We start from the raw sequence: 20,128 nt of genomic DNA, 5'->3' as shown, positions 1-20,128 counted from the left end.
GAAGAGGAGGAGGAGGGATGCCCGTCCAGCGGCGGCCGTTTCCCGGCGGAGCCGTCAGCTGACGCCGCCGTTTCCTGGTTGCCGCCCGCCATGCTGCGGCTCCTGCTCCCGCTGGCCGCCCTGGCCGCGCTCCTCCGGGCGGCGGTGAGTGCTCGCCTCGCCTCCCCCTCCGCCAAGGACACCCGGGGGCAGCGGGGCGGCTCGGAGGGGCGCGGGGGGCCGGCGTGGCCGAGGGAGGGCTGGCTGGGGGCCTTCTCCCGCCGCTGGAGGGAGGCGCTTTGCCTCGGTCCTTTTTTAAACCGTGAGCGATTTAGGGCTCGTGGGCGGCGCGCAGGGCGCGGGTGCCGGGCTTGTGGCTGCGCCGAGGGGGAGATCCCGGAGCCGGGGCAGGGAGGGGTCCGTGCCCTTCTCCCGAGCAGGCCGGCCCGCTCCCGGCCCGCCGGAGCTGAGGAAGGGCTGGCGGTGCCGCCCTCAGGAGCGGTGCTGCCGGCGCCGGGACTCCCTGCGCACCCAGGAACCGTGGAGGCCTCACGGAGCAACGCGGGGCCGTGGGTGAACCGGTACTGACACTGCTGGTAGATCCCGTGGGAAAATTTGTTCATCCTGTGGGTGTATGAGAGGAGGGAAAGGGTTTTTTCCTGTTTTCCACAGATGCTGTTGTAGCCGCGTTGTCCCGGGGGATGCAATACCACAGCCTAAGGATGAATCTTCAGGCTCCACAGTTGTGGTTTATGCCTCGAGTTCGCGGCAGTGTCACTATCCCCTTGATAGATGTTGTAGTTGGATGGGGCACAGGTGGTTAAAGATGTATGAAAAGTAGAGCAACATCACGTAAGACCTTATGGAAGGGAAGACTGAATCACAAATTAGTGTGATCTCTGAGGGGTGAGGCTGTGGCTGAGCCTTCCAATATTTTGAAGGTGGCAGGCAAGAGGAATGGAGAACAAATAGTCTGCAAACTCGGTAGTATTAGCACTTTTAGGGGATTTAATAGGTTAGTTTCAAACTGATAAAATACTGTAAAAATACATAGTTTTGAGAATTTGCTGCCGTGGGAGGTTGTAGAACCAGACAGTACTTAACAGATAAAAAAAACCATGGATTTGCCAAATTTAAATACATCAGGTTCATAAACAACATCCAGAAATGACTGTGCAAGGATTTGTCCTCTAACATCCCTAGTGTAGCAGCATTGTCAGCTGAAGGAGTATGAGGGAGCAGACCACAGACTGTGGCCAGAGTACTTTCTTTTAAAACAGCATTTCTTGCTGCTGTTGTCTAGACAGAGTATTGCATGGTGCCTAGAGCAATAGAGGACCTCTGGACCTGGAGGACCTATGGACTTGAATCCATACAGCATTTCTCGTGCTCTTATCTTCCTAGCTCTGTGTGTTTTCTGTAGAGACACGTGTAAAATAGCACTATTTCTTAAGAGTAGTTTAGTAACAACGGAGAGGCCTTGAGCTGAGGCTGGCAAGCACAATTTTTCCTTTATCAGCCCACAATTCCCTGCCACAAGCAGTGAAGGAAGGGATCTTCTTAAAACTTGGTCCAGTTCTCAAAGTAGATCAGGGTCTTGCCATCACAGATGTGCTGCTGTTGTTTTAAATTAGCTTAAGGGCATATGCAGCAGATAAGCAACCTGGCAAACTGGGGTTTGCAGACTTCTGGGCTTAGGCTCACTGCTGAGCCCTACAATGCTGCTTTTGTGCCCTAGTTCTGAGATATTTTTGGCAATAATGATTGCTTGCTTTCTCTAAGTGTGGATTGAGAGACAGGAAGTGTTATGAAAATAAGTATGCTGTTATGGGACTGTTATGTCAGACATAGTCTCTATTGTATGTTATGAAAGACTTCCAAACTTTTTCATCTATGATTAAAATAAAACAATAGGTTTCTTCTAAATAGAAATATGCAACCTGAGCATTATTAGAAACACTGTGACTGAGCAAAATACAGAGCAAACCAGGGAATTTTGCTACCATTCAAACATAACAGATGTTGTTTGTTTTCAGTCTACATGTGAGCAAACATGCATTAGATTTTGTGCTTCCCTCTAAAGGAGCAGGGTGTGCTATTTTAATCACTTTTCAACTTGGTTGCATCCTGTTAGACCAGGATATAGTAGAACAGGTGTTGAGTCTTGGAAAACTCTACATGTTGTGGAAGTGAGCTGGAAGTGAGTAGCAAAACAGAGTGCGAGTTGCACCGATCCTACTGATTTTCGGGGCTTTGGAGAAATCTGATTCACAACAGCAGGCAAGGATATCTGCTGATCATCTGCAGTTTCTGGGGCCAAGTTGCATCTGTTCCACTGGGGATTTCGCTGCTGGTGTAGTAGACCTCTTGGATTTGGTAAGAATGATGAATAATGCCTGCTTTTCAGGTGGAGCCAACGCCTTGGCAAGAAGAACAGAAATTATGTATTAAGTTAATACCAGAAGCAACTTAGTCCCAGAACATGTATGGGATTTACAAATGCTATAATGGATGTTCCCAGGACTCATTGCATCCCTGTTGTGATGTATTGCCATCTACTATTAGGAAGTCTTGATGAGAAAAAAGCATTTAAAAGAAAAGGGTGTGTGTGGGAGAAATGATTGACGGAGGCAGACAGGGAGCTTGGAAGGGGACTTCCAACATCCAGTCTTTTCTGTTGTCTGATTTACTCAACTTCAGGACATCTCCTTTGTGTCTTTATGATAGTGATTCTGCATGACTCAGCATCTTGTGTAGTATGTAGAGTAACAGTCCTTTATTGCAGTCTGGGAAAAAGGGAATGTGTGTAATATTTTAAAGCGGCTCTTACTGGTTCCTGGTTGCAGGCTTTGTTGACCCAAGGCATTCCTTCATAACCACATTATTGACTACTGGAGACTTCTGGAGAACAGAAGGGAGCAGTCAGGAAGCAAAGATGATCTCCTTCAAGCAACTGCCCATTGAAGCAAAGGCTGCAGTGGCTGCAGGAGTGGTTTTCTTCTCCATGATGCTATCACGGAGTTACCTGGCAGAAAAACTCGATTTCAGGACGCGACGCTGGCTTCTAAGGCTGCAGATGGCACTATTTGCTAATACTCTCATGTTGATGGGGTCTCTTCATGTTTGGAGAAGCACAGTTACCACGTTCACCAGGTCTTCAGCTGCCAGTTCCTTCTGTTTCATGCTGTGGAAAATAGCTGTGTTCATGTTTCTAGTTTTGGCTCATTCAAGCTTCTTTACATTGCTATTTCTTGTTGCAGAAGAGCCCTATTTCTTTTCTTTAGCTGCCTACACTTGCTTGGGGGCCTATATTATTCTCATCTTTTTCCTCTTCACTCTAGGCTCTGTAGAGCAGGCTTACAAGTTCTTGGCTGGAAGAGGCACAAAGGCAGGCACAGGCAACAAGAACAGAACCGCACTGAAACCAGTTCTGTCAGTCTTGCTTACTGTCGTGCTGACTGTTGTTGGGCTGTTAAATGCTTCCCAGCCTCCTACTGTGAATTCAGTGGAGATTCCAGTTCACAAGCTGCCCTCAACAATGAATAACCTGAAAGTGGTGTTGCTTTCAGATATCCATCTGGGGCCTACAGTTGGGAAGACCAAGCTTGCCATGATAGTGAGAATGGTTAAGGCTTTAAAACCAGATATCACCGTGATTGTTGGGGACCTATCTGATGCTGAAGCAAAGATCATACGACCTGCTGTTGAGCCTCTTGGAGAACTTGATTCCCCTTTGGGAACTTACTTTGTCACAGGAAACCATGAGTACTACACCTCAGATGTTAGCAACTGGTTCGAGCTGTTAAAATCATTTAACATTCAGCCGTTGCATAATGAGAATGTGAAGATTGTTTCACCAAAGAGCACTTCTGACTGGTTCTGCCTGGCTGGCGTGGATGATATTGAAGCAGATGTGTTGCGCTACTCAGGACATGGCATGGATTTGAAAAAAGGTCTCAGAGGTTGTAGCAGTGAGCATGCAATAGTGCTCTTAGCTCATCAGCCAATTGCTGCAAAGTGGGCCCTTCAGGAGAGACCAGACATAAATTTAATTCTCTCTGGCCATACTCACGGAGGGCAGATTTTCCCTCTAAATGCTGGAGCTTATCTTCTGAATCCATTCTTTGTTGGCTTGTACCAAGTTGGGCAGAATACCTTCGTCTACGTCAGCCCAGGGACGATGTACTATGGAATACCCATGCGGCTGGGCAGCAGAGCTGAAATAACAGAGATTATTCTACGTTCTCCTTGAGGAGTTTTCCATTTGACAGACTTCTAATTTTAATTTTTTTTTTTTTTTTTTGGCCAGTATATTGGCTCTCCTACTATAAAGCAAATTCTTTTTCAGGGAAGCCAGAGAAAATGTGTTGGGCTGAACTTCAGCAGGTTCTGTTAAGTTTGAGCAGAAAACACTAACTGTATCTTGGGCCTATGAAACAAATTTGGGACATATTAAATTACTGAAGAAATTAGGTCTTTGAGTTCATTATTGTTGAGGTTCTGCATTTAAAGATAACACTGATGTCATGGAGATAACGTGTGTCCTGTGCATGTTTAGTAGTACCTGTGTCCTGCAGCTGCTTCATGTTCCACTGTTTGGTATCCATCAGGCAGCTGCCTTATCAAATCTCGAGCAGGTGAAGTTCTGAGCATGTGCAGTGAAGTGACTTATGCATGTTTTGCAGAAAGGCCTGCAAGAATGGGCACTGAGTATGTAAACTCTAGGAGCCTTTTGCTAGAGTTGTTGTGGGAAGTGAATAATAGTTTAGGGTTTGTTTTTTTTTTCATTTGGGCTGGATATCTTTATCCTGCCAGCTGTCTGCAGCATGCACCAGGGCTTCCAGTCTGTGCTTCTTACTAGTACTCTAAGTTTACAGGCATCAGTTCTAAAATTCAGCTTTGTCCAATTAAAAAGTTGGTGAGACTGACACCAGAAAGTAAAAGTAGCTGTCTTTCTCAGGCATTTTCCCCAGAATAGCTGGGCATCCAGTAATTGCTTACTGAAAATAGCTCTAATAAAAGCAAATGAGGAAAAATCCAAAATTAACTTCAGTTGCTATCTGAGCATACAGTACCTCCTTATATAAAGCACTAATTCCAAAGCTGAAATACTCAGTGTCTTTTGTCTTCATTCTGTATTTTTTTCTTTCTGCCTAATTTCTCCTCCATTATTTTTCTCTTGCAAGAGTAAGTAGATGCTATATACAAACAATGCAAATAAGTTAATGCTTGAAATTTGTTAAAGGCTTTAATATTTAAGTAAATTATGTCCTCTTTTAATCGGACTAAACTGCAGCAGGTGACTTTTCCATAGAACATTTCAGTGTCCTGGTTGTCTGACGGGCACATAGCAGAGTAACCACTACAGGATAATGAGGGATGGAGGATTCCTTCCCATCTTTCATAGAAGGGTTTATAATAAATTAACATAATTATGGGAATTTTGAGGTATTAGAGAATAATGGGTATAAACATCCTTGCTTCTGTATCTTTGTGTTCACTTAAGAAAGCTGGGATGTAAAATAATGTGTGACTTGTCCCGGCTGATGAAACACTTTGCTTCTGTACATCTCTCTCCTCCTCTCCCTCTTCATTGTTGCTGCATGAAATATCACAAACAATTGGAACCTGAGAATCTTGCCTCTGTAGTCTGCAGCTGTAGCTGCAGGGTTTCCCTTGCTCTGCCTTTCTGCCCACCACTGACCTTGTTCCTCTCAGGCAGACCCACAGTATGGGGCAGAAGAGAGCAGTTCTTATCCAGGAGACTGAGGATGGAAGACCAGAGCTGTGGTGTTCAGTCTTTTCCTGCCTTCCTGTGTGATCCTGAACCAGACAACCATAAAGACTTGGTTTTGTTTTTCAGCTTATTTTCTCATATTAAAGGAGATAGATGCGGGCGCATTTGAAAAGTACCAAACTTCGTCAAGTTGAGGGTTTTTATAAATTAAATTTTGAGGTTTGACTTCATCCACTCTAGACATCTTCCAGGCAGAGTTTCTAATTCCTGTGCTGGTTTTGTATCCTTCTTCTCTGTACAAACATCTTAAATTTTTACTCAGGAATAATGAGAAATACTGTAAATGTGTCACAAAGGTTAGTGGAATTGTTAGAGAAATCAATCCTCTTTCAGTCTGAAAACTGAATACCTTACCAGCCATGCTTTCTGCTTGCCAGATTAGATAATTTCTGTTTCCCATCACTTATAATTTTATAAACTTTTTTTTATGATTCTGTGATAATATCTGCTTAAGTATCCTAAAGTTTCCATGTGTATTCAATACTGCCTACTGTTCATGTGGGAGCCATCTGAGGCTTTTTGCAGCCGGTGATATGGTGTCAGATGGTCTTACGAGGAGGGAATTTTGATAGCCTGTAACCCTCTGGTTACTTATCAACAGGCCTTCAGTTAAGAGCTGTGTTCTGGGTTTAGTGGTGCAGAGTATTCTCACCTGGCCAGTAGTCCAGGAGGATTTTTACACTTGTTGCACTGAATGTTTTTACCACGTTAAGAAGGCTAATTGTTAAGCCAGTTTCCTCAACGGGAGGCATTTGTGGGACTGATTTTAGATCTTGTCAGCTTCTCAGTGAGTTACTAGTATATTTAGGGTTTTTTCCCTGCCTTTTTTATTTCTCTCTTCATTCTGATTAAGACGGTGCAAAAACGTAGCTGAAGGGATCCTTCCATCCCAGAATTTCTTCCTTACTTTGTATGTGCCTCTCTTGGAAGATAGTTATGTATCCTTTCAGAAGCAGATATGCATCCTTTTAGGAGTGGTCATGTTGTCATTTCATAAATCTGTTCAGTTCTCCTGATGTAATTTAGTTCTTTCCCATTTTTATTTTTGTATCTCTCTCTCTCTGAAAGGTTGTTTTCTTGGTGATTACTTCTTACTTAAAATATTTTCTTTCTGTGCCAAAAGACTTGAAAGCCTTTTCTTATTTTGCTTTTTAATTATGAATGGAAAGTATCCTAGATCAACTTTCTGTTTGATAAAAGGAATGAACCGTTTCTATAATGTCTCTAATCAGCAATCTCTAACTGTCCTTCAAGGTTCTTTCTATACTTTTTCCAGTTTGATTTGAATGTGCACAATTCAGACCTGTGTTCAGTATTTCAGATGAAGAAAAATTGCTGTGCTGCTTATTTTGTAATTTTTTATTTTGTTTTTTTGTAAATTTTACGTGTGTGTGTGTAATGTATTTAATCTGGAGAACTTAACTAAATGAATATATATTTCATTGTATAAAAGGCCAGTTCACTGGGGGCTGAGGAGGAGTTAATTAATGTCAGAATTAATAGCAGAATATAATAGTATTGTCACTTTGTGAAAATTATATTTATTATATAATTACTATAGAATGGATTGGAAAATATGTAAATTGTGGTATAAGAAATGCTTTAAATGTTGGGATTTAATAAACCTTTATTCTTATAATCAAGCATGAGGCCTCCAATGACCTTTTATTTTATACCAGTATGCATTGCAGCAGTTTGTGCTGAATAGTTTTAACACACTCATTCCATTTACCAACAAAAAGCTACCAACAACAAACCTGACTAGTTTTAGAAACTCTTACACCCCCACTGCTAAATGAGGCGTGGTGGAAAGTGGGAGAGAAAAGGCCACTATTATATTTGCCTAAAGCCTACTAGTGGAAGAAGGTGCAGACAGCTGGGATGAGGATGTGATGCAGAGAAAAGGAGAAGGCAGAGAAAGGTTACTAAGACAATTTTTTGGAAGGAGCAGAAGAAAATGAGTGATTTGTGCTTCTCAGTTTTAATACTTAAGCTTTGAGGTAGAGAAAGAGGTGTTCTGTGAAGAGAGGCTAAAAATTTTCAGAGATGGAGGATTTATACCTGCATTTGTTTGCTTTCTAAATAAGAAAAAACACTCCTTTTTCGTAAATTTGGACAGTGAGAGATTTTGCTACTGATAAACAGTTCTGTGTGTTGAAGATGGGGAAAAAATCTTATGTCGAGAGACATGTAACAGTATAGTTTTGATTAAATTAAATAATCTCAACTATTATAAAATGTTGAAATAGCATTAAGGTTGCAAAAATAAACTTTTACTTGATTTAAGCAAGGACAAATTCTTTAGTTCTTTTCCACGTGAGTATGCTCTGAGAATGTAAGGTGCAACATTATACCATTGCCGGTAAGGGTGTACATTTTCAGCTGGGCACTGATATGATTTGGTATGAAGGAACTGGCATCCCGAGCAGTGCTTGATGTGTGTTGCTTAGCAAATGAGCAGACCCACTGCCCCGTCTTCTAGGGAGACAAAGTGGGAACAAATTCCCTGCATATTCACAACAGTGAGTATACAGTATTGGCAGAGCCAGACAAATTCATGAGGACAACTCTCTTGTTTTTGTTGCAAGCCCTGGATCATCCACTGACAATGAAGTAATGCTGAAGAATTGATCATGAAGCAAGTCTATTTACAATGAATGATGAATGAGGTGAATTCAAGTATTCTGGTAGCTTCCTCCCTCTCCTCGCCCATTTAATAACACTGTCAGGAAGTGTATGTGTTGGGAAGGTGATTTACAGCTATGGTCACAGCTTTAAAAACCTGACTTCTAGATGGTAACTGGTTCGATGATAACCACTTTAATAATTAATACCTCCTTTTAATTGTTTTAAGATAGCCATGGCTCTCTGCTAGAAGTGTCTGTCCCTGAGGGCATGTAACAGTTTTTTCAGCATTTATCATCTCAACAGTTCTCTGCCATGAATGGAACAAGTGTCTTTTCCATAGACCCCTTAATGTGGTTAGTCTGAATAAGGGGGCTAAAATCCTCTTACAGAGGGACACCACAGCAATTTATTTTGCCTCTTCTTATTTCCAGGGATAATAGCTTTTTGATGTGTAAAGTGCTTCTATCCATAGTGATGGGTTTTTTTGGTTTCTTTTCTGTGTTGTTGCGTTTGATTTCTGAGTTCCACTTACTCATGATCATTTTGAAGCACTCAGCTCTGCATTAGTGCTGTTACTTGTCACACTGCCCTAGAGTCAAAACATTTGAAGAATGTGAAACATCTGCTTGGTGTCTGTAAGGGTGAATAGTTTCCTTCATGGGTACACACAGAACGATTCCATCCTAGTGCAGCATGCCCAACCATCAAAAGATGCAGGTTATAAATGAAAGATCAGGAAAAAGTCACATACGTTTAAATTGAACAGGAAGTAAGCAGCTGTACGTACCTGTGCATTCTCTGCAGCAATAGTTTGCTTGAGGTCTTAATGGCCTGGAGTTATTACAGCAGTTATTCCAGAGCAGTTGTGTTGTATTTCTGAATTCTGTGTGGTCCTGGTTTTGGAGAGGCCTGATATGCCCATACCTTTGTTAAGTCAAGATCTATTTATCTTAATAAAGTTAAGTAATATTAAGAATGGGTCCATGTTTGTGGAAACAGAGCATAAAAAGCATCTGCTGTGCAGCACTTGGCAGCTCCTTGCTTTTCCTGTTTCCCTGCTGTATCCTCTCATATCTGTTATTACACGTCCAGCACACAATTTCACTTGTTCGCTGTTGGCAGAATGCTTTGAATTGCTATGTGTATCTAGGGCATTTTCCACAATTATTTTTAGGTTTTCTGTAAAATAATGCCTTTGTTGCGGATGGAACATGCTGTTGTCTTCCTCCTTGGAATTTGTGGTCTTGAAATGTATTGTTAAACCTCAGTTGCTCTGTTTAATGACAGTCTAGGGATAGACAAATTGGCTTAGCAATTTCGTCCTCCATTTTTCAGGAGGGAGTGTGTTTTCTTTGAACTATATTTGCTAGTTTCCTTGTTCTTTTATCCTGTAACACATTGCACTGGCTGTCTTTTGCTGATTTGTTGTTCTGACTCAGGTGGGCTAGAGATAGCTGGAGGAAAGTAATTTTTTAGCATCTCTTATTTTAGGTCCATTGTATCTTCTATTGTAGACAACCCAGAGATGTTCTATAGCCTGTTCTCTGTGTCTTTCAAGGCAGAAAAAAATTTATGCTGTGTCTTTTTTTTGTTACTGTGTACAGAATGTACCTGAGAGGAGTTTTGGGATTGATTATGATTCCAACTGCTTTGTCAAGGATGGGAAACCTTTCCGTTACATCTCCGGTAGCATTCACTACTCACGAGTGCCCTTGTATTACTGGAAGGACCGCCTGTTGAAGATGAAGATGGCAGGGCTTGATGCCATTCAAACGTGAGTAGCTGTTAATTTTCCAAGTGATTTGTGATCCTGGGAGCTGTATGAGAAGTCATTAGGAGGAATGATGCCATTGTTACTTGTTTATTATTTTTCCAGTAATAGAGGAAGGTGAGGAAGCTCTGGAGAAGTGAAGGGTGGTACAGGATGACCTTTAACCACATAAATGGGGGCAGCTGGGCAGGTTGTAACCAGCAGTTTGTTTTCCTGATGATAGTCAACACCTCTTGCTTCACAACCAAGGGTGCAAATGTGACCTGAAATAAATTGTTGGACTGTGAACTTTGGCAACTACGGAACAATTGTACATGCTCTGCCTCTGCCAGGGATATTGTACTCCCTGGTCAAAAAGCAGACTAGGTGAGAGGAGACAATAATGTTAATACAGCCTGGGTTAGTGTCACCCAGAGGCCTTGAAAATATTGGTGAAGATTGTAGTAATATTTAAAAACTATTTCAAGCTACTTCACCAGGAGCATTTAAATTTAGATAAATGGATGGGGAATTAGGTGTACTTTTTTTTAAAAAAAAAAAAAGTTTAAACAGCTTTCAGTTTTTTGTGTGTGTCCAAAACCCTTAGTCCATTTTTCTTGTCTTTTCTACCTGGTTGTGTACTTAATTCAACAGATGAGGCACAGATTAAAAAAAAAAATCAACTTGCTTTTATTTTTGCCATAGCTTCCTTAACAAGGGAAGTGGTGGAGATGTATAAGGCACAGTCTTTTCAGGCGATGGTTGTAATTCCCAAAGAAGGTTGGTTTTCTTAAGTCATTGCAAGGCTTAGAGCTTCTCTTTGAAACCACCTGCTATGTGCTATAAAAAGGGCATGTTCTGACAGTGCAGAGCCTGTAGGCTCAGTGAGATTGTTGTACCACCTCTCCTTTCTCACCCTTGAAATCTGTATTGTTTTTAGACCTGCAAGCTGCATGGTTGCTTTGTACACTTGGGGATGAGACTAGTCAGTTAGTATGTGAAGAACAGACAGTGGGGGAAGGGAAAAAGTTGAATTTTTCTAAATTTAGGGTTCTCTATTTTTTTGCATATCTTAAGACTCTTCCCTATATTAGGATGATGCAGTCACTCTCTGGTGAGTGTTTTTTGTGGTTGTTTTTGTTATTTTCTATTAAAGAATCAAGTTCTGTCTTTGCTCACATTAATAAGAGCAATGGGATTAAGCAACACATTTGCTCAGGGCAGGGTTGCTGGATTTGCCCAGGTAATTACTTTTTGCTGAAATAAAAGTGGATCTGAAAATTACACCTTTTGGTGTCTGGCTTGAAGGTCAGCCTGAGTCCAGACAGTGGCTCTGTGACTCCTGTGATCCAGTGTCTCATACTTCCCTTACATCTGATTAATTTTCTTCCTTCCTTCCAACACCCATGTGTTTTCAGTGCCCTTTGTTCATTTCCAGCTCTTTCCAACAGTTCTTTTTTTTTTCTTTTTCTTTTTCATTTTTTCCCCTTTTTATGTCTCTGCTGCATCACTGTCATTTTGAGATACGAATATTTTTTTCCATTCCCCTTGTCACCATTGTTCAATGGCAAAATTACTGCAGGGCCAGTTTGGGTTTCTCCTCATTGCTTTCACCCTCTTCATTTGTGATCTCCCACTAACATAATGGGTTTTTTCCTTCTTTCTTTTCTGCTTTTTTCCCTTGTTGAGATCCCTTACTCTGCTTTACTTTCTGCTGTGCAGGAAGAAGCGAAAATTGTTCTTTTGCTGTTGACAGCTTATCTCTGTTTGTCTTGGGAGAGCTGAGCTGTGTCTGTTCTGGCACAAAAGGTGCTGTGATTATGGCACCTGTGGCTTTAGGTGTTGTTGCTGGATCATATCATAACAGCTTCATTAGTCTCCTTTTTGTTTTTCTAAGAGCAGACTGAGATTCTCTGAGTTTCTCTCCTATTATTGCTCACCTCTGGTGAGCAATTTTTTTCTACTATGGTGAAAGATAAATCTAAAACTGTGCTTTAGAACCAGGAAATGCTCCTGCACCTTGCATTTTCTACAAGAACCCAGTGCATGTTTCTTTCCATTTGACACTAATCACTCTTTCTCTCATGATACTAAAAAAGCACCTACTGACCAGAAACCCCTTTTGTTTTCCTTTGAAGTTTGCCAGTAATCAAGTCTCACTGGTCTGGATTATTTGAGATAAAGCTATAAATATTCATATTACTCTGAAGAAATCTTCTCTGATTTTGTGTGATTTTTGCGAAGAAATGGAAATTGTTCTGTGTGTTTGTGTTTTTGTTTTCTCTTCTTCTGCATACTCTTTCCTGGATCAGTAATACTGCTAGCTAAGGACAGAGATAGAAATAGCGTGAAGTCATTCTGGAATGAATGGGCAGCAGCACTGCCATACTTTCTGGCAGAATGTGGTAGTTGGACTTGAAATCTTGAGGCCACATCTGAAGGCTGTGATTTTGCTGCTTGGGATTTTTTTCCATAAGACAGGAACAGTCCTGCTATAATTTGAAATATGGTAGCCCTCCTTGTTCTTATCAAGGTGTTCCCAGTGAGGTTTACCACTTCAAGGGAAACAGGATCCTTATATTGTGGGATTGTGCTTGTAAATACCTTGTGGACAAAGCCAACCAGACGTGTTCTCCTTCCTGTTCTCTGCAGCCTTTTTTCCAAAAGGCTCTCTATGCCTTGATGCATCATTCAGCTCATGACTGAGGCAGCAGCTCCTCCTGGACTCTGGAACAGGTGAAGTCAGTACATGGATATAACTGTCTGCACCTGGTAGCACCTTAAGCAATAGCAGAACATAAGAAAACAGATGACAGTAAGCTTGATCTTATATTAAAACCTAAGAGATCAAGGCCTACCCTTCTAAAGAGCGTGTTGAAATTTAATGTTGTGGTTGGTGTGCCATCCCAGAAGGTGGTGGAGGAGGATGCTGAGGAGCTCACTTCCTACCTCAGCAGAAGTGTCTGGGTCACACAGGTAACTGTCCTTGTTTTCAGTTTCTGAACTGTGTCTGCCAACTGGAAATGGGTGCTGGCTGACAAAGGCATCTGGAAAGCACAGAAAGTTTGGGGCTTATCTTGTATGGAGCAGATAAAGAATTAGGCACTAGATGGGGCTGAAGATATATACAGGATTTGCTGATCAGTGCTGACACTTCTTGGAAGAATCTGCAGTTACCTTTACAGGATCATAGAAAGTTAAAAAAATACCGAGCATTTTATTTGTTTTACTTTATTTGTTGACTAATGAGCAGAAAGATGTAAACCTGTATAGAGTCCTTGTATGAAGGAGCTGCTGTTTAGAATATGGAATATTTAAAGTTTAAACACAAATTACTGTTCCTAAAGACTCATATGTGAGTAATTTAACTAGCATGCTGATTTATGAAAGTAGTACAATTTATTTGATTTTACATTATTTAAAATATCCCTTCCTAGTATTACAGAAAGAATTACCTTGTATATTAAGGAAGTTGAAGAGTGATTTTTTTGCTTGTTGATAATCTCTGAAATGGGAGAAGAAATCTGTGACTTCTAAAGAAAAGAAGGTTATAGCATGAAACTTAGAAATATCTTGTGCATTAAAAACTCAAATACAGAAGAAATACCATAATTCAAGTTTGAAAAATGAGAGTTTCCTTTATAAATTCATTATTCTGTAGCTAAAGCACTGCAGGATTAACAACTGACTGAATTTTGACAATGGTATACAGCTAACAATTGTACAATTGTAACAATTATACTCATTAAAGAATACAATTTCAAAGTAACATAATTTCATTTGAGACCATCACTAGCTGTAGAAAATACATTGCGGGATTAAAGTGTCTTAGGAACAATTTTTAGACCAGTGTTTAAAATAAATTTTTATCATGATTCATTATATAAAAAAATGGTTTCATATAAGTTTTTTTCTTCTTCTTCCCTTTTTCTCTGCTAGAATCTGCTTTTTTTTCCAGTGTTGTGGTCAAGCATGTGACATAAATGAAAGCTGTTTCTGGAAGAATTTTTCTATCTTCTTTCATCTTGAGCTTAAGGGAGCTGGAGAAACCCTTTCATCCTCACCTCAGACAGTATGAAATTTATTTAAACCTTAAGACTTGTTTCTGAACAAGTTCATAAAACTCTTCAATGAGTAGATTTTCACATGGTTCATAAATTCATTAAAAGCACATGTAGTTTGTTTTACAAGTGAAGTAATTGTGCTTCAGAAACAATTAGAGCAGCTTGACACAGAAATAAAATATACCACATAGAGGGGAATATCTGCATTTTGATGCTTGAGGGCATTGCTTTGACTCCATCCTGGCACACAAATTTGAAGCTTTATCTTTTCAAACAGTGGCTTAAAATTTTGTTATTTGATATGCTATAATATTCACCAAGGTTGAAAGATTATATTTGTGTTTGATGTTCATATGCATGTCTGTCTGTGTATGGCCATTTTAGTAGTGTAGTCCTGAGAGGGTTCCTGGTTCTCTTCCTTATTGAAAGCATTGTTCTGGGGACTTTCTTTCCCTCTTTGGTAGTTTTTACAAAATTAAATGTGGAACAACATACTAACAAACCCAGGCAGTAAGAAAAATGTTGCTTGAGAGGATCTTTGCTTGACTAGACAGAGTTTTGTGAATTTTAGAAATTTTAGAAAAATGAGTTTTTGCATTCTCTTGAATCCTTGCTCAGGGTGTACTCATCCCTAATTTTAGTCTGTCTGTGCTGGACTGCCACTTAGTACCATGGCAAACAAAACATAGTTGTCAAGCAGGGATCATCAGCTACAACACTACTCATGGTATTTGGTAGATTACTGTTTCTTTGTTGTCTTGGAACCAAATGTATTTCTTTTTTATTTCTGTGAGATGTTCTGTGCTGAGGTTGTGGTCTCCTAAGTCCTGGAGGTAGGAGGGACGTGTTTGTTCAAATGGTGATCTGCTTGTTTGGCACGTTTATTACTTAGTTGAAATTAAGCTTTGCTTTGTCCAAGCTCTTGGGCACCTTAACAGCTCACAACTTAATTGTTCTTTCAGTGGTGGTTTTCCAGAATTTGCATTGTTCCTTCTCAAAGGAAATTTTTAGGACCTAGATATAATAACATTTGAGGCTTAGGTGTTTTTCAGGTTCTTTGCAGTGGCAGCAGCATAGACCTGTCATCCTGGTTGGTGTTCCCTGTGCAAGCTGGGTGTTCCATTCGTGAAGGGTCATGTGCTGTTTTGGGCAAGCTCGTTCTTGGCCTCTTCCTTCATGAGTGGTTTACCACATTCATCTCCTCATCAGCCTTCCACCACTATGCAGCTGCCAGATGCACTGCCAGCTTCAAAACTGTTTATTTAATTTTGGAACAGACATCATGATTTCAAAATGGCACTACCAGAACCTGTTCTTGCTCTGATAGGGACTCCTGTAGACATAACCCACATTTCAGTATTAATTTTAATGCCTTCTGACATCTGAAATACTTGACAGAAGAAAGGCCATAGAGTTACTCGTGTCTTTTACTGATCCAAAGGATCAGCAGCATTACTGATCTTGGGGACATGTAGTGCAAATAGTCGTTTTTCAGAATTCTGATTTAGTCTCAGTTTCCTAATGGAAGTGATTTTCTCTCTTAATAGGTATGTCCCATGGAACTACCACGAACCCCAGATGGGCACGTATGACTTTTTTGGTGGCAAAGATCTAGAGTATTTTCTGCAGCTTGCCAATGATACTGGATTGCTTGTTATCCTGCGAGCTGGACCTTACATCTGTGCAGAATGGGACATGGTATACAACCTTTTGTAACAGCTCACTTCTAGGGTAAATCTAGTGCAAGTATTTCTTAAAGTAGACAAACTTGGTGTATCCTTAGACAAGAGTTTTGGTTTAGTGTGTTAAATAAAATCCATGCATCCTAAGTGACTTCTTACAATTCAAACTTGCTCTGTATTTGTTTTTTACATTAGGAATTACTACTTTCTTGTAGAAAACCAGTTTTCAGTATATGTCTTTCAGTATATGTCTTGATAAAAGGCTAAATTCTTCTTAGGTTTCCTAAAAATGTCACTGAAGTGTTTCCCTTTCTTTTCCCAGGGAGGTCTTCCTGCATGGCTGTTGGAAAAGAAATCTATTGTTCTGAGGTCTTCTGATTCAGGTAGAGGCATCAAAAAAGATGATCAAAAATCCACTGTAGCAGCAAGACAACTTGCTGTTTGAGGCCATTACTAGATAATTCATATTTCAGCTCAAGTTTTCTTGTGAGTAAAATCTTCAGTACTTTTAGTTAGAAGTGTGTATTCAAAAAGTGTGTAGAAAAAGCAAAGCAGGGGACAAAGTTCCCAAGGTATTGTCAAGTTGGTGCCAAGAAACGAATCATTGTGACCATTGAGAAAAAGACAGGTAGCTTCAGCTTTGAGGGTTTTGGATTTGCCATAGCCACTCATAATGGGTATCCTCCTTGACTGGTCAGTGTGCAATCCAGGATGAGTTACAGCATTCTCATGCGCTCCTGTTATTGGACCAGACATGGAAGAATGAGACAGGAGATTAATGTGTTTATTGGAATGCATGTAGAGGATGAATATATAGATATCATATCCAACTTCAGTTCTGCTGATTGTGGGTTAAATTATGTATTTTTAAAAATAGCACATAGATCAACAATTGAAGTTGTCTTCCTGTTGATATGTATTAGGACAACCTGTGAGGCATAATGAAGTCCCTTTGATAATTTTCCACATTGATCAGTATTAAAATCTTGTTATTTTTTAGCAAACTGCACTGGAAGCATTTATAAACAAGCTTAAGTGCATATTTGTTCAAGTACTAGAGCAATCTGTTCATTAAATGCTGTTCATAATTTATGTAATTAGAACACTATATAAAGATGACCCATATGTAATTTAAAACAAAAGTAGAAAAAAGCAGAAAATTGTGAAACATTTATACTTTGTGTATCAGATTACCTGGAAGCGGTAGAGAGATGGATGGGTGTCCTTTTGCCAAAGATGAGACCTTATCTCTATCAAAATGGAGGTCCAATCATCATGGTGCAGGTAATTTTCCGAAAATCAGATGAACCCAAGCAGCATGGATGCTTATACAGCTCTTTCAGACACCCCATGGGTCTTGGGTGGTGGTGTGACAGGTATTTCTTAAGTTTCAGATAGCTGCAAGATTCTGATGCAATACCTTATCCTAAAGAAGAACTGAATCCACTGTTTCTAGAACTCAGAAGCACTCATCTGCTCTGTCAAAGTTGTTTCCCACAGCCAAATAAAGCAATAGAGGGAACTTGTGTAGCTTTTTAGATCTGAGGTTCATGGCAATTTTCACATAAAGGCAAAATACATTACAGTTGCCTGAAACAATCTGACAAGGGAAAGGGGAATAAGAATACCTTTAGATAGAAGCAAAAGCAGTATGGAGTAAGCCTAATTTAGCACCTAATTTAAGTTGTAAATGTTTCAGGATGCAATTTTGTGTCTTCATGGTGGGTAGCTTCTGTCTGAAACTCCTTCTAGATATGTGGGAGTGATTGTATTATATTTGTAGTATTTGATCATAAAAAAAGCTTTATTTCAGTTTCTTTAAACTCCCCAACCGGCACAGGATAGGATAAGTGGCCCTTCTTGTGATATGCACAAGATAATTTTGTTGAACAGTGTTTTGTCTATTGAGCAGAAGCACTGGGAAAAAATTATTCTTTGGCAGAAGTAAGATGCTTGTAACAGGATTTTCAGAAATGACCTTCAGGATTGGAATCTGTTGAATCTGGAGCTGAAAAGTTCCTCTCTTTGGAAAAGGGGCAAGATGTGTACCTCTCAGTATTAGAAAAGTAGTTTTCCCTTAAGTCCTTTTGAGTCAATTGCAGGGCTTGTGGCTCATGAGAGCCCTTTGTAGATGTTTCTGTTCTGAATGTTCAGTTTTGTTGCAGTTTTGATCATTTCAGTGTCTGTTCTATGGTTTTATTGGTCTGCTCAGGAGGTGTGTTACAGATCTCAACTTGTAATAGAGACTGTATTATGATCACTGTAGCTAACTCGGTACTTTGGGGATTGTGGAATTTTGATGAAAAATGGCTTAGCTATGCACAGTGATGGCTCCACTTTAAAATCCAGGTGAGAGGAATGAGTCTTGTGTTCTCCTGCTCCTCAGATCTGGAGTTAAAATGAGATTTTCGATATTACTATCAAAGGAAGAAGAGGGTTGGACTTGTGCTTTGTTCTGCTATCAGATGCAGACTGAATTGGCTATGGCTTTACTGATTTGCTTTTACTCTACAGGTAGAGAACGAGTATGGGAGCTACTTTGCTTGCGACTACAACTACCTGCGTTTCCTTCTGAAGCTCTTTCGCCTGCATCTTGGGGATGAGGTGGTGCTCTTCACAACTGATGGTGCAAGCCAGTTTCACTTGAAATGTGGGGCTCTCCAGGGTCTTTATGCAACAGTGGACTTTGCTCCAGGTTGGAGACTGCTATTTGATTCCAAATATTCTGAGTTCTGTGTATTTGTGGCAAGACAAACTGATTTGACTGCTTGTCAAACCTGACAGCGTTGCTTAAATGGGGTAACAGGCATTTATGTGTATTTTATGTACTCTTAAACATACAAGAATCCCCTGTGAGCACCCCGTTAGAAAGTCATAATCACTTCCTTGCGTCTTGAAATCATGAATAACCAATTTACGCTGCTCATAACGCATATCTCCTAAAAATTAACAGTAATAGTTGGCATTGATTCCTTGTATTTTTTAATGTTCTTTTTTGATGTTGGGTTTTTTTTAATGCTTTCTGTCTGTCCTGGAATCCAGCCAGCCAAATACATTTCTTTTTAAGCAGAGGTTATTGGAAAAAAACAATACTATTGAAGATCATCTTTAGAAATGTGCACACTGCTACAGTTTGCTGTGATATAAGCCTGAGGAATGGCTAAGTATTTAGCCATTCAGTAGTGTGATCAGACAGTACCCTTTTGATAGGAGAGTTAAAGATTTAAATGTTAGTATACTGCATGGACTTGGCAAAATAGGCTTAAGGCACAAGAAACAAACTCCAAGACACATATTTTCATTTTTTTATTGTACATTATTCTCTCTACAGCCAACCACGTGCTTAGCATGTATCTGTTTTCTTGCAAGTTGAATGAAATTGTGAATGTCTTCATTTGTATCCTTTATGTAATGGTGAGCCACTCACCACAGTGGTTATTTCCAGCTACTGTGGCTTGAGCCACTAGGACCGATCAAAAGTGAAACACCTCTTTAGAAATTGCCTGGTTTCTGTTCTTCCCCGTAGCCTTGGTAACGTAACCCCAGATTTAGATTTTCCAATGATCAATAACAATTCTGACACATCTCAGACTTCTTCGTGCCAGGATGTCATTTCTGAGAAAAGCTGGGTTTTCAAAAGAGGTATCTTAAAAGCAAAGACATGTACACAAGCATGCATATGTTCACGCATAAATTTAAAGTAACTTTTGTAAGTTAAACATCAGAATCAAAAGTATTGATTCCTATGTTTGCTGGAGTAGCTTTCTTGTCATGACTTTTGCTAGAGTGGAGGGAGATAAGATACCAGTTTCAGTAAATTGATGGATCCAGAAAGTCACGGATATAGCAACTCTATTTCTTTCTGTTTACAGGTGGCAATGTTACAGCAGCATTCTTAGCTCAAAGGAGCAGTGAACCGAAGGGCCCTTTGGTATGTGTTTTCACTTAAACTTTTTGTATCATTTCTAATCTTGAAGTTGTTAATCAGAGAAGGGTTGACAGCAGTGCATTGAGCAATTTTAGGGACCTGTTGATGAGGGCATAATTTCCAAGTCAGAAGAAGTGAATCGAGGAGCTTCTCTGTGTGTTTGTCAAATCCACATTAACCGCTGCTCTACAAATGCTATTTTAGTCTCAAAAAGTATTGATTTTGTTTCAGTAGTTTTCCTTGCTAAGACAAATGTTTACAAAGCAGCGGAAACGCTAAGGATGGTTAGATGAGTTAGTG

The 20,128-nt window shown here is 40.1% G+C and overlaps 2 protein-coding genes across 4 annotated transcripts in view; both read left to right on the top strand.

Annotated features, from left to right (window-relative positions):
- Window positions 1-28: 28 nt before the first annotated feature.
- Window positions 29-20,128, top strand: part of GLB1 (galactosidase beta 1) — a 41,124-nt gene continuing 21,024 nt past the window's right edge. The window contains exons 1-7 of the mRNA XM_005519021.3: window positions 29-144; window positions 10,009-10,178; window positions 15,766-15,916; window positions 16,223-16,283; window positions 17,090-17,184; window positions 18,415-18,595; window positions 19,773-19,831. Of these exons, the coding sequence (XP_005519078.1) occupies window positions 91-144; window positions 10,009-10,178; window positions 15,766-15,916; window positions 16,223-16,283; window positions 17,090-17,184; window positions 18,415-18,595; window positions 19,773-19,831 (771 nt within the window). The 5' untranslated portion in view covers window positions 29-90. The remainder of the gene's footprint in view (window positions 145-10,008; window positions 10,179-15,765; window positions 15,917-16,222; window positions 16,284-17,089; window positions 17,185-18,414; window positions 18,596-19,772; window positions 19,832-20,128) is intronic.
- Window positions 30-7,419, top strand: TMPPE (transmembrane protein with metallophosphoesterase domain). 3 transcript variants are annotated; one of them, XM_014248614.2, is made up of 2 exons: window positions 30-144; window positions 2,826-7,419. In XM_014248614.2, the coding sequence occupies exon 2, from the start codon at window positions 2,915-2,917 to the stop codon at window positions 4,229-4,231; it is 1,317 nt and encodes a 438-aa protein (XP_014104089.2). In that variant the 5' UTR covers window positions 30-144; window positions 2,826-2,914; the 3' UTR covers window positions 4,232-7,419. The 3 variants fall into 3 exon arrangements, with proteins under 3 accessions (XP_014104089.2, XP_087910956.1, XP_087910961.1); XM_088054830.1 differs by lacking the exon at window positions 30-144 and adding an exon at window positions 351-560; XM_088054835.1 differs by lacking the exon at window positions 30-144 and adding an exon at window positions 351-575.

The sequence above is a fragment of the Pseudopodoces humilis genome, chromosome 1 (assembly GCF_049639895.1).
Source record: "Pseudopodoces humilis isolate 2021_Gansu_Grassland_sample_001 chromosome 1, ASM4963989v1, whole genome shotgun sequence".
Classification (NCBI taxonomy): Eukaryota; Metazoa; Chordata; class Aves; order Passeriformes; family Paridae; genus Pseudopodoces; species Pseudopodoces humilis.
The sequence above is the reverse complement of the archived record's forward strand: the minus strand, read 5'-3'. Positions and strand labels throughout refer to the sequence as shown.

What these genes read in the sequence shown, in the direction of transcription:
- TMPPE (XM_014248614.2), top strand. Translation starts at nt 2,915, where the DNA reads ATGATCTCCTTCAAGCAACTGCCCATTGAAGCAAAGGCTGCAGTGGCT.